Below are 13183 nucleotides of genomic sequence, written 5' to 3' on the forward strand. Positions count from 1 at the left end.
TATATATATATATATAAAATTTATTATTTATAGGAATTACAAGCTCTACAACAAACTGTAGTAACTGGTGAACCTTCCTTGCAAAATTCTTTGGAATTAGCTACAAAATCATTGAAATTATTACCATCTCATGCTAGTAAAGAAGTATTGATAATTATCGGAGCTCTTACTACTTGTGATCCAGGAGACATCAATGAAATAATACGAGTATGCGCTTTATTGTATATAATAATATTTGCTTTAAAGTTTCTCTTAGCATGGAAATTGTTTCAGAATATGAAACTGGATGGTATCAGGTGTAGCGTAATAGGATTGGCAGCTGAATTATATATTTGTAAACGAATGGCAAACGTTACTGGTGGAGAACACGGTGTTGCGCTCGACGATAAACATTACAAAGAGCAGTTAAACGCGCATATAGATCCTCCACCTGCTGCAATGCGATTAGATGCAGCGCTTGTGAAAATGGGCTTTCCTCATCATGCCTTACACTCTAGTGCATCGGATACGTCTATGACAGTGTGTATGTGGTAAGTGCACAGATTAGAATAATATGCGCCCTTATTTTTTGCACATATGTATGTGTTATAAATGATACTTTAATATAATTTTTAATAGCATTAAAAATTTTGCTCCCCGACATATACACATATACATTAAAGTTCTATGTTTTTCTTCTACTTTTCTTCTCTTTATTTTTTTTTTATTACAGCCACGCAGAAAACTCAGATGAATCGGTAAAACTTATGAGTACTGGCTATCTTTGTCCCCAGTGCTTTAGTAAGCATTGCGAGCTTCCCGTCGAATGTAGAGCTTGCGGTCTTACTTTAGTATCTGCTCCACATTTAGCACGATCGTATCATTATCTATTTCCTGTTGAATCTTTTAAAGAAGTTGCATTTGAAAGCAACCATTTATTCTGCTTTGGTTGCCAAAAAGCTTTTACGCAAAAGGACAAAAAGGTATCGTTTTTCCCATATGTTGCATTGCAGAATTGTATAATTTTCATAATAAGAAGATAATTTTATTAAAATTAAAAACTTGTGAAATGCATATATAATAAAGATTTATAGCAAAAAGAGAGATAAAAAAACTAATATATACATATATTAAAGTTTGAAAAGAAATATCTATATATAACTGAAAAATTAAAAATTTTACAATTTTGAGTTATTTGAAAGAGAAATCAATTCATAATTAATATTTCAAATATATAAAGTAAGAATAATGTATGTGTCATATGTATTTTTATTTTTAGGTCTACATTTGTGGAAAATGTAATCAAACGTTTTGTTTAGACTGTGAGATATTTATTCATGAAATCTTACACACATGTCCCGGTTGTGCGACAAATCCTGCAACATACAATAAAACCACAGATAAATCTTAAAAAAATATGTTTAGTATAAATTTTGTATAAGCATTGCCACAAAGAGTGATAAAAATAATACTACAGAATAATCATAATGTAATAATCGATTTAATAGTACTAGAACACACTAGAACTTGTAAGACGGTAAATAACAATGAAAACATAGAAACACATTATCCCAGTTTAAGTAAGCTTTTTAAATTAATTTAAATAAATAAATAATTAAAAGTAAAAAAGAGACTCTATAATTAATGTCAGTTTATATGCACCGAATTAGAAAAAATCATTTTCATTATCGTTACAATCTCAACTTCTTTTTCAATTTATATCTTAATTATACGTATTTGAAAAAAAACAATATATCTACAATCCCGATACTTAACATATATATAATTTGTTTTTGTGGTTGCAATTCTCTTTCAATTTTATCTCCAAATGATAATCCAACCACAAAAACAAATTTTTATCTCCAAATGATAATCCAACCATAAAAACAAATTTTTATCTCCAAATGATAATCCAACCACAAAAACAAATTTTTATCTCCAAATGATAATCCAACCAAGAGATAAATTGGCCAATCAAAATGTCTAATTTAAAAAATGCCATGTAGCCATATTGCTGTATTCTTTAGTTTAAATACGTGATTGGTTGATTTTTTTGCGTGTCCATTCCGTGTTTACGCATATCTGTCTGGACAGTCCTTTATGTCTCAGATTTCAAAATGACAGTTCCCGATAATCATAAATTATGATTGGTTCATATCCTTATCGATTATATCCTGCGTTTTTTTCATTTTCTCTTGTTCCTATTTGCGCGCTAAAATTTGTGATTTAAAGACACAAATCATTGGCGCGAATTTCTCCACAATATGTACAATGGACACGATTTTTTATCGTGTATCAAAATTGTGAGTAATTTCCATCTGAACTGATAACGGTTTTTGGCTTCATAATGTAAAAATCACTTATTTTTCGATCGCGCAAAAATAATTAAAATTGAATGTTTCCACCTCTCAGCCTACCACAAAACAAGCTGCGGCAAAGAAATCTGAGAAAATAGAACCGATGGATTTTGCAGCCGATTATCGTGATTTAATTTCAACGGCTAATAAGGTTTTTGGAGAAGGAAAATGGAATCATACTGTTGTTCATCAGACTTTAGGTATATTTGTGGTTAATTTCGAAGAATATATTTCTGTAAATATAACTATAGTCTCTCTCTTATCAAACCTATATAATATAAGTTCAAATTCATTGCAGATTATGTTGAGATCATTGGTGCCAAATGTAGCGTAGGATGTGTTAGTTCCGTTAAAGTTCAACTGGAGAATGGAAACTTTCACGAAGATATTGGTTATTATAGCGCAGAAGAATCTACAAAAGGCTTGTCAATACACAATGCAAGAATTGTATATATCTTATTTGAAAAAATAAATAATTATACAATTTTTTATATTATATTTGACTGAAAAATTAAAAGATTTTTGATTCACAGGGTTCTGCTGTAAATGGCTTAAGGAGAGTTTTGTTATCATTTGGAGGCAAAATTGAAAGAGAATTGCAACCACAAAAACAAATTAATCCTGAACAAATTGATGATATACAGAAAAGAATGGTACAATCATCTGTTAATAAGCAGATTGAAGAAAAATCAAATATTCCTATTGAAGAGCCTGTTTATAACATAGAGTATGCAAATCTGGAATCAGATAAAAATAAAGGTTTGCTAATAATAAATTTATCTAATTATATGTTTATGAAATGTTTTATAGTACATATATCTAATTTAAATTATTATAAAATTAGATCGTATTCTAGTACCTATTGTGAAAAAGATAATACAATTTTTTATATTATATTTGACTGAAAAATTAAAAGATTTTTGATTCACAGGGTTCTGCTGTAAATGGCTTAAGGAGAGTTTTGTTATCATTTGGAGGCAAAATTGAAAGAGAATTGCAACCACAAAAACAAATTAATCCTGAACAAATTGATGATATACAGAAAAGAATGGTACAATCATCTGTTAATAAGCAGATTGAAGAAAAATCAAATATTCCTATTGAAGAGCCTGTTTATAACATAGAGTATGCAAATCTGGAATCAGATAAAAATAAAGGTTTGCTAATAATAAATTTATCTAATTATATGTTTATGAAATGTTTTATAGTACATATATCTAATTTAAATTATTATAAAATTAGATCGTATTCTAGTACCTATTGTGAAAAAGATAACTGACGCTAATATTTCATCACCATCATCAAAAATGGTTAGCTCTCAAGAACTTCTATCTTTGTCAGATCAGAATAAATTAGTGACAGTACAAAATGACAAAGCAGATACTAAAATTGAAGAGAAATCAAAACAAGGTAATATACCAGATAAGTGAATGTATTCAATATCGATCGAAATCATTATTATTAATGTATGTTGGACTTGCAGTATATGCTGGATTTGCACTATAAGATCCAGATCTATTTAAATATGTGTATGTGATAAAATTTTCCTAATATTTAATTCAAACTAAATATACCCTATAAATTTTGATTTTATTATATTTTGAAATTGCTTTATTAACTGCTTAAAATTATGATACATTAAATATAAAGTATATATTAGTATATATAGATAAATAAAAATATTTTACATTATATAAAAATATGTTATTCTCATAGAATTCTGGAAAACCTAAGCTTAGATAGAAAAGAGTAAATTCATCACAACTATAATGAAAATTTTAATTACTAAATCATTTTTATGTATAAAATGATTTTTCTAATAAGTTTTAATAGATATTTTAAGCACTGATTATCTTTTAATCCTTTACAGCATTATCTGCGAAAGAGTTACAACGAATGGAGAGAAAAAGGAAGCAAATGGAAAAACAGATGGAATTTAAAAAACGTATGATGGAAAAGGAAGGGCTTGTGGTATTAAACAATGATAATAAGCCTAATCCTAAATATTAATAAAATATACACATAAATAGCATCATATAAACACATCCATTTTTGTAAAGCCAAGATTAATGTAATATCTGTAATATGTATATATATATAATAAATTTATTTTTTATATTAAGCAAATGAATTATATATAAATGAATGAATAAATAAAATTAAGAAGGGGAGCTTTGAGACAAAATGATAGCCTTATTATTGTTATTTAAATAAATAAATATAACATAAAATACAAAATAAAAAAATAAGTTTATTATCTGAGAAAGAGAAAAAAAACTATCGATTAAAACCACTGTAATGCGATATATATTATATTTGAAAGAGATATATGGAGAAAGAGGTTTCATTTATATTCTCGAGATATCAAATACTCAATAATATATTTATTATCTTGTTTTCTATATAATAATTAGGCTGCTTTCCGATTATTCCGATATCACTGCCAGTACTGCAAATCTATGGCATACGTGATGTAAACTATAGATGCAATTTAATAATTACAATTATTATACATATATATATGTATAAATTTTCAAACGATCGTGTTTAAAAAAAATGCAATACATATTTTTTTTTTTCAAAATATTTAATGTGCTAATAAAGATGTTTTCAATTGTACGTTTAGTTATTTTTGCTTTTTTCTGAAAGATAAAAATATAATGTTAAATCACGGATTTCATCGACATTGAGCGAAACACTGAATATAAGAAGGTTAGATGATATGTCACCCACGTGTTTACACACTCAATGTTTAAAATATATATTTGATTTATATATTTTTTCAGATATCGAATAAGAAAAACAAAGATTAAATAAGTAGCAACATTAAAAGAAGAAAAGTGTGGATTATTTTACATATAATTTTTATTTAGGTTATCTGTATCAATAAATCATGGATCAATATTTTGAAAGCTACGAAGAACTCGATGTAAGTCAAATAAATATATATATATTCAGTTATATAATGTTCATTGTATGTATATGTTTATTAAATGCATATTTTTAGATTCATCAATTAATGCTAAGCGACAAAACACGTGTTTCAACATACAAGAATGCTATTTTTAATATGAAAAAAGAATTTCAGGGCAAAGTAGTGATGGATGTTGGTGCTGGCTTAGGTAAATTATTAGCTTATTAAATTTTTCTTACGACCAATTATATGTATTGTCTATTAAAAATATGTATTATACATATATTACTTTCCCCGACACATTATATTATAACATATTATGTATTATGATCATATGTATATTTTTTTGCAGGTATATTATCAATTTTTTGTGCTCAAATTGGTGCAAAGAAAGTATATGCAGTGGAAGCAAGTATGTTGGCAAAGACTATTGAACAAGTGTTGATTGAAAATAATGTACAAGATACAGTTGTAGTAATTCACAGTAAGGTAGAGGATATCCATCCAGATAGTTTGGAGAAAGTGGATATAATTGTTTCAGAATGGATGGGTTTTTATTTAGTACATGAAGGAATGTTAGATTCTGTACTTTTTGCTAGAGATAACTTCTTACGAGAGGATGGTTTGTTATTCCCATCCATAGCAAAATTGTATGCTTCACCATGCCAGTTACCATCGATGTATGAATTTTGGGATAATGTATGTGGAGTCAGTATGAGGTAATTACATATTATTTTTAAATAACAAAGAGAAAACAAGTAATGGCACCACACATATGTCTAATTTCTTAAACTTAAAAAATAGTAATATATTTTACTTCTCTCTTTCTTTTTCTTATTCTCTTTTTTTATATTTATGATTTCAAGAATTATATTTACTCAACGATATGCTCAATTTTTATTTAGATGTATTGGAAAAGAGTACAGAAAAATTAAATCAATGAAACCAGAAGTGCTACTTTTAAATCAAAATAATCTTTTGGCAGAAGGAAAATTGCTTGCTTGGCTGGATTTAAATTGCATCTCTGTAGAGGAAATAAATCTATTAGGTGGAGAAGATTATGTATCGGTATGTGAGAAGGGTGGGAATTATCAAGGGATGTGCATTTGGTTTGCGGTCGAATTCCCAGATGGTTCAGAACTATCTACAGCACCTCATGATGAGGCAACACATTGGAAACAAACTGCAATTGTCCTACCTGAAGATATAGAGGTGATAAAAAATGAACCTATCGCCTTTAAATTGGAATTAAAAAGAGATGTATCGAATCCAAGACGTTACAATATAGAACTAAATTTGTTAGACGCAGAGGAAGTAGAGCACGATATTCCATGTAATTGTCATATGACAAAGTGTATAGTGACAAGAACATATATTGAAGATCAAGCAAACAATGATAATACTTTGTCAAATGAATGATATAATGGGAAACGCTAGTTTATAGATTTGTATATAATATGCTAAAAAGAAATAAATATTTTTCTAAATACAATGTAAAGAAAATTTTTATTTATAATTGTTTTATCTGTCTTTTTCATATATTTATAATTTATTATATAAATATATAAAACTTTGAAACTTGTAACTTTGTTGAATGTAAATACTGAAATATAAGTTGCTGTGATTCAAATTTTAAAAGTCGAGTCCTCAAGCTTTAATAGAAGCTGATATACATATGTGGGTATTAGATGAACATGATTTGAGAATCACGGACGAAATAACTGTATAATGATTGTGCGAATCGTTGACGAGATATTTATGCAAATTTAAAAAATGGCGCAAAATTTTTAAAATATGAGTTTATACGCTTCACACAGATGGCATAATGCGCATGCATAATTCTTCTAGAGGAAACAGTCTAGGCAACTTTCAGACTTGATTCGTCTTTTCTAGGATGGAACGAAACAGGACTTGCGTTCGCGGGTGCACATCATCATCAATCGACGAGTACTTCGGAGCGGAGCGGTCATCTCCTATCTCCTTGCTAATCGAGCGTGAGCGTGCATACCGGTCAGTCAAGTGCAACAACTGGCAAGATGAAGATGGCGGACGGACCTACGATTTTGCGAAGAAACAGACCTGGAACGAAAGCAGAGGTTATTAATTTCATTAAAGAAGTTGTAGTCGCATCCACAAGCGATATTTCACAGATTGCTAGAATCCACATCACACCGACCATATCTTCACAGATTTCCTAACACTTCCTCCCTCCTTTGACACTTTCCCAATGAAAATCAATGAACTATGCGAGATAAACCGAGACACTGTTTATACTACGAGAATAATATATATTTTGTTATCTTCTCTCGTAGGATCGCCTGCATTTATATAAATTCTTTGCAAGATATTTTTGTGATTATATGACTGTGACATATTTTCTCAGCCTCCACCAAAATATGAAAAAAATATATCAGATCATTTATTTTCTTCGTGCGAAATACATTTGTATAAAATTTCCTATTTTATATTTTTAAAGCGATACGGACCGTTTATCTCATATTTGACATTCTTCGTTGACTGTTACAAATTGGTATAAAATCGCAGAGCTGCATTTTATACAATATCTAATCTATTTTTATCATGACGACCTATATAACAAAGAAGAAATCGATTATTTAAAAACATTGACGTAGTTTAATTATTTTTATCAAGCTTATATACTTAAAGTTTTGTTATTCTAGGACTTTAGCAGGTGGCCTGATGAACCGTTTGAAGAAATGGATAGCACGCTGGCTGTGCAACAATATATTCAACAAATGATCAGAAGAGATCCATCTAACATTGATTTAATACTTAATATGCCAGAAGCTAATGATGAAGGAGTATGGAAATATGAACATCTCAGACAGTTTTGCATGGAACTTAATGGTTTGGCGGTGAGATTACAAGAAGAATGTCATCCTGAAACATGCACACAGATGACAGCTACGGAACAGTGGATATTTTTATGCGCTGCACATAAAACTCCCAAAGAATGTCCTGCGATTGATTATACTCGGCACACCCTGGATGGAGCGGCGTGTCTACTCAACAGCAACAAATATTTTCCCAGCAGGTAATTTCTTTATGTCTCATTTAAACAAAATTTATTGTTATATTTCTAAATAAATTTTTCTATATAAAATTTCTAATTAGCTTGTGATATGTTAATTCCTTTTTCAGAATCAGCATTAAGGAATCTTCTGTAGCAAAACTTGGTTCCGTCTGCCGTAGGGTTTACAGAATCTTTTCACATGCATACTTCCACCATAGAACAATATTTGATGAATTCGAAAATGAGACTTACCTTTGCCGCAGGTAATAAATGCAACCTATCGATATTTTTATACAGCCAATATATATCATATTATACAATGAAAAAATAATTTTTACTACTTTGTTACAGGTTTACCTCATTTGTGACAAAATATAATCTGATGTCAAAGGATAATTTAATAGTACCTATTATGGAAGGTGATGGCGCAACGGAAAGCGAAGCATAGGACTTAACATTGCGATCGTATTGTCCAAAGTCGAATTGCCAGATCTAGTAGGAAAAATTGCTAATATTCACATAACATTCTAATACTTTATGACAAATATATATATATATATGACAAAGGTCTTTGAATAGGGTCAGTAAATTTGTTCATACTTAAATAGCATAAATTTGTTATAATCTTTTATCTGTCTCCAATATGATTAGGTTAAACAGAAACTATCTTCAATGAATGTTATATCAATAGTTATGCAATTATTGATATATATAGAGTTTTTTCCGCATTTTGGCAAATCATATCCTTATATTTACTTATATTTATTTTTTAATATTTAAGATCTGAGCAATGTTTTAGAGCAGCATAAGAAAATTCATTAAAACTATCAAATTTCGTAAAGGATACTATATACAGTAATTTAATCTGTTACACTTTTTATAATTATATTGGTAATAGTAGAATATATATTATAAATTTTTAATCTTAAGCTATTGAAGTTATCAGACACTGGGAAAAGTGTTTCTCATATCTCTCTGTTTTGAATGTAACAATTGTACAACTTTTTTTTTGTAAAAATAATAGTGTCTTTATATGCTAAATACGTATAATGAAAAAAAAATGTATAACTGATTTACACTAGTAGTATAAGTTAGTATATATATAATTGTTTATAAACATTCTATATGTATAAACAAAATTTTTTATACGATTCTGTTAAAATTCTATTATATTTGTATAATTTTATTTATCATTAATTATATGTAAAAATAATGCGTTTTGTAAAAGAAACTAAAATCTTTTAATATGAGAAAGAGAATTAATGAAATTATATTATAATTACATAATTATTTTTATTCTACCTATAATAAAGCAACAAATCTAACTTTGAGAAGTGATATAAATATCAAAGTGGCTTGATAAAACAAGATCCAGCATAGAAATGCATAGAAATTTCCAATAAACTGGAAATAAGGTCTCGAATGCGTTTGTTATCGATTTGCATAACAAGAATTTATATAAACGATTTTACACATTATTATATGAGAATCATATTAGTCTAAAGTGAGCATAATAATCCACATTACGTAGTTGATCTTTGTAAAATGCATTGTTTGAGCGAGTGACATAACGATAAATATGGTGGTATAGAGAAAAATACTTGTTATTTATAATACATATACATATATTCCATATAGCAATATCAATCGCAGAATGTTAGACTTCCCTATCCCGTTGTCGACAAAACTTTTGAACAGAATGCTCGTTTTATGTATGTTAAAACATAAAGCTAAGTCAAAGTTATGATAACAAAAGAAATGGAATGTTGAAAGAATAGGTTGATGATTTGCCAATTCATTAAGATTTCAAAATATAATAACATATCGTTATAAAATTATAGCACGAATCGTTTTTTTAAATGGGTAATGGTAGGTGACTTTTTTTAAATTGAAAACATAGCCATTACAAAATCAGATCTTACGATAATGAACAGAAAATGATGACCGATTGGTGATAGCTCGACGAATAAAACATGTAATCCTTATTTTATAAGAACAGCGTTCACATACACGCCTTTGTTATGAATTTTTTTATTATGTATTGTAAAATAGTATTATAAGGGTATTGCATGGAAAACTGAATTGTAATTCACATTTGACATACTGATGTTTGTTGTGATGTGAAAGTTGTACTGCCCTATACACTTCTAATGAGATTCTAAACAAGAGACTCTGACAAATTGCGCATTGTGACATAGATTTCTTTTCTTATCTGATGTAATGGGATCAGGATATTGTAGCACTGTACATAAAAATTTGTAAGTACAAAAGTTCGAATTATAATGTATTAATGAATATGGTGTGATGTGAAGAATCAATACGCAGCAGAAATATATATAAATATATATATAACATGTGATTGTCCCGTGAAAATTGTTTATGTATTGACAGAAAATAAACTTTCTACATACGGCTTTTGTCATTTTGCTTTTGAAATTGTTATCAGAAGGAAACAATAGTATTTCTAAAAAATTGTAAACATGGAGGTCTATACTTTTTAGTTATTACTTTTTTTGTTTTACTTTCTATATTTAAAACAAGAGAAAAATATTCGGACTGCAGGCGAAAAAAATTGCTGCAAATTATAAAATTAAAAAGAAATAGATATTAATACTCCAAACATACTAAAATTTTTTGTAAAGTCGATTATCTAAAAATCTATCAAGATCTTATTAAAATCAGATATTGTGCAAATAACGTGCTCTATTATAAATTCTAAATTCTTTTTGGGGATTTGTAAATCTATCTAATATTTAAAATTGCACCATCTAAATCTTTCTTTAGATATAATATATTAATATGTTATCACACATAAATATCAAGATATATTTTTTCTACTTTTTTTCGAAGATAATTCCGCGTTATTAATCCACTTGTTGTTCCTTTTCTGCCCGATGTGTAGCTTTTTTATCCCTAATTGCTCGGTCTTGCTGCAAAGCACATTGCCAACGTTTTTAGTTGGTTTCGATGCCAATGTATCTTCCTTCTCTGGAAATTCTCCACAATCGCCAGGCGCTTGATATCTAAAGTCAAAATGATTAGATTTTCAGATAAATAATGATACAAACATATAATTTTTTTGACGGAATCTGGAGGATTATACACACGCACGCACACTTTAATGTTTAACTAAATACGTCTCACCCAAGCTCAGTTGTGTCCTTAATATCCTTAGTTAATAAGATATGGACTTCCGGTATTCGATGAATTTTGGTAGTTACGTCCTCTTTCGGATTTTCCGATCTGAAATCATAATGATAATTGAACACCGATATTGCATCCATTGATATCTGTTTTAATAAACTTACTCGATATAACATAATTTTGTGACTTGATGGAGACCTTCGTGCTTCCTCTTGAAGAGTTCCGCGCAAGAAATGGCTTTCGCAATACCTTGTCCGATCCCGGTCCAGACAATGCTATTATGACTGGGGAATTCTTTCAACGCATAATCAAGGACTTTTCTGATCTTTGTACCGTTTTTAACCTTTTAAAGTATATTTCGTGAATAAAACTGTTTATTCCATAACTCTGAAGGATTTGAAGACTTACGTGCATCCAGAGGAATTTTTTTGGTAAATTATCGATTGGCACTTTCGTATTTGTCGGCTCTTCTGTCGATTCTTCTTCTCGCTTTAGCCTCTTCTTCAATTTTGATCTTCCCATCTAAAACACAAAAAAAGGATAAGAATTAGTTCTTATATTTCTTATTCGTTAAGCACACGCGATATGTGTAATACTGATCAATATTTTATTTTTAATTAATTAAAGGACAATCAACTAATATTGGTTGAAGAGAATGAACATATTATATTCATCGATCAAACTTTATCTATATTAAATAGAATTAAACTTTATTTTAAAAGAATTTTAACTAAAATTAGAAACTTCTTTGTAATGGCCTTGAAAAAAAAAAAAAAAAAAAAAAAAAAAAGTGCGGAATAAAATTCCGGAAAGGGATTCATAGATAAGATTTTTCATATTATTTAAAAGTCCTATATGTACGATGCAACAGCAAAATATATCATTGCAACTGAAAATAGATTTTGACATAACAAAGGCGCGAGACAGGTTTTCTTTTTTTAAATAAGGTCAGAATTATGTTAGAGGATGCAATTTCAGAAATAGTTGAGCTGTTCTGGAAATCGAAGCCGGCGACGGGGATGTTTAGACATCGCGTCTCTCTCTCTCTCTTCTCTCTGCCAGTAGGTCATGGGTTCAGTCACAAGCATCGCAGCTTCGCTGGCGTGCCATTCGGAACCATTCATGGAACTTAGAACGACCTTGTACAGTCGTATGCAGAAATATTTTGCCGATTGTGACGTTTATCTGAGGTTTCCGCGCTCGCAATGATAAGGATACAAGTCGGAGAATGCTGCAAGACCTATTTCCGGACTTCTGTATCTAATAATCAATTCTTTTTGTGTTTGAGAAAAAGAGTATCGTTATGACAAAATATAATTATCAAATATAATAATAATGTAAAATATCTAGAAAAATAAAATTATTGAATATAATTATATCAAATTAATATAGATAATTATAAAAATAGCGTTAAGAGAATATATTAATTAGAAGATTTAGTATCAAATAAAGCTTATATTGTAAAGAATATTAAGTTATAATCAAAGAGATTTTGATGTTTAACAAAAATGTACATACGATAAAATAATGTGAAAATTAATCATACAATTACTGTTTGTTTATAAAAATAATATATTTCTATTATTAAGCTAAATCTCACATAAAAAGGCGATATTATAGAGCAAATAGACAATATGCTAATCAATTATTACGCTTTTAAAATAGATGTTTCCTAACAAGCGAAATGTAACAAGAAATTATCTCTCTCTTTATAGGTACATTTTAAAATATAATTACATAAAATTTTAAATAAAA

General features: G+C 28.7%; 5 protein-coding genes across 9 annotated transcripts in view; 4 read left to right on the forward strand and 1 right to left on the reverse strand.

Annotated features, from left to right (window-relative positions):
• The window catches only part of LOC115234359 (general transcription factor IIH subunit 2-like), a 3089-nt gene extending 1481 nt beyond the window's left edge, over positions 1-1608 (forward strand). For all 3 annotated transcript variants that reach the window (XM_029805387.1, XM_029805386.1, XM_029805385.1), the window contains 4 exons: positions 34-207; positions 274-530; positions 713-962; positions 1259-1608. In XM_029805387.1, the coding sequence (XP_029661247.1) occupies positions 34-207; positions 274-530; positions 713-962; positions 1259-1390 (813 nt within the window). In that variant the 3' untranslated portion in view covers positions 1391-1608. The remainder of the gene's footprint in view (positions 1-33; positions 208-273; positions 531-712; positions 963-1258) is intronic.
• Positions 1609-1936: 328 nt separating this feature from the next.
• Positions 1937-4512, forward strand: LOC115234443 (DNA repair protein RAD52 homolog). Of its 2 annotated transcripts, none has more exons than XM_029805514.1 (6): positions 1937-2282; positions 2392-2536; positions 2635-2783; positions 2870-3095; positions 3591-3746; positions 4207-4512. In XM_029805514.1, the coding sequence occupies exons 1-6, from the start codon at positions 2244-2246 to the stop codon at positions 4344-4346; spliced, it is 855 nt and encodes a 284-aa protein (XP_029661374.1). In that variant the 5' UTR covers positions 1937-2243; the 3' UTR covers positions 4347-4512. The 2 variants fall into 2 exon arrangements, with proteins under 2 accessions (XP_029661374.1, XP_029661373.1); XM_029805513.1 differs by having other exon boundaries at positions 3579-3746; positions 4207-4510.
• Positions 4513-4747: 235 nt separating this feature from the next.
• On the forward strand, positions 4748-6748 carry LOC115234427 (probable protein arginine N-methyltransferase 6.1). 2 transcript variants are annotated; one of them, XM_029805492.1, is made up of 5 exons: positions 4748-5048; positions 5123-5265; positions 5344-5458; positions 5603-5969; positions 6156-6748. In XM_029805492.1, exons 2-5 carry the CDS (start codon positions 5230-5232, stop codon positions 6667-6669), a joined length of 1032 nt encoding a protein of 343 aa, XP_029661352.1. In that variant the 5' UTR covers positions 4748-5048; positions 5123-5229; the 3' UTR covers positions 6670-6748. The 2 variants fall into 2 exon arrangements, with proteins under 2 accessions (XP_029661352.1, XP_029661353.1); XM_029805493.1 differs by lacking the exon at positions 4748-5048 and having other exon boundaries at positions 5078-5265.
• Positions 6749-7156: 408 nt separating this feature from the next.
• On the forward strand, positions 7157-10698 carry LOC115234428 (MOB kinase activator-like 4). Its single transcript, XM_029805494.1, has 4 exons — positions 7157-7346; positions 7932-8305; positions 8413-8547; positions 8636-10698. Exons 1-4 carry the CDS (start codon positions 7287-7289, stop codon positions 8730-8732), a joined length of 666 nt encoding a protein of 221 aa, XP_029661354.1. The 5' UTR covers positions 7157-7286; the 3' UTR covers positions 8733-10698.
• Positions 10699-11834: 1136 nt separating this feature from the next.
• The window catches only part of LOC115234424 (zinc finger protein 420-like), a 35076-nt gene continuing 33727 nt past the window's right edge, over positions 11835-13183 (reverse strand). The window contains exon 3 of the mRNA XM_029805487.1: positions 11835-11950. The gene's annotated coding sequence lies outside the window, so the exon portion shown is untranslated. The remainder of the gene's footprint in view (positions 11951-13183) is intronic.

This window comes from Formica exsecta, unplaced genomic scaffold (assembly GCF_003651465.1).
Source record: "Formica exsecta isolate Colony F162 unplaced genomic scaffold, ASM365146v1 scaffold2, whole genome shotgun sequence".
NCBI classification, from domain to species: Eukaryota; Metazoa; Arthropoda; class Insecta; order Hymenoptera; family Formicidae; genus Formica; species Formica exsecta.

Coding starts and splice junctions, on each gene's coding strand:
- LOC115234427 (XM_029805492.1), top strand. CDS start 5,230: ATGGATCAATATTTTGAAAGCTACGAAGAACTCGAT. Junction 5,266..5,343: donor AAAGCTACGAAGAACTCGAT/GTAAGTCAAATA, acceptor GCATATTTTTAG/ATTCATCAATTAATGCTAAG. Junction 5,970..6,155: donor GTATGTGGAGTCAGTATGAG/GTAATTACATAT, acceptor ATTTTTATTTAG/ATGTATTGGAAAAGAGTACA.
- LOC115234428 (XM_029805494.1), top strand. CDS start 7,287: ATGAAGATGGCGGACGGACCTACGATTTTGCGAAGAAACAGACCTGGA. Junction 7,347..7,931: donor GACCTGGAACGAAAGCAGAG/GTTATTAATTTC, acceptor TTGTTATTCTAG/GACTTTAGCAGGTGGCCTGA. Junction 8,306..8,412: donor AACAAATATTTTCCCAGCAG/GTAATTTCTTTA, acceptor TTCCTTTTTCAG/AATCAGCATTAAGGAATCTT.
- LOC115234443 (XM_029805513.1), top strand. CDS start 2,244: ATGTACAATGGACACGATTTTTTATCGTGTATCAAAATT. Junction 2,784..2,869: donor CAATACACAATGCAAGAATT/GTATATATCTTA, acceptor TTTGATTCACAG/GGTTCTGCTGTAAATGGCTT. Junction 3,747..4,206: donor TGAAGAGAAATCAAAACAAG/GTAATATACCAG, acceptor AATCCTTTACAG/CATTATCTGCGAAAGAGTTA.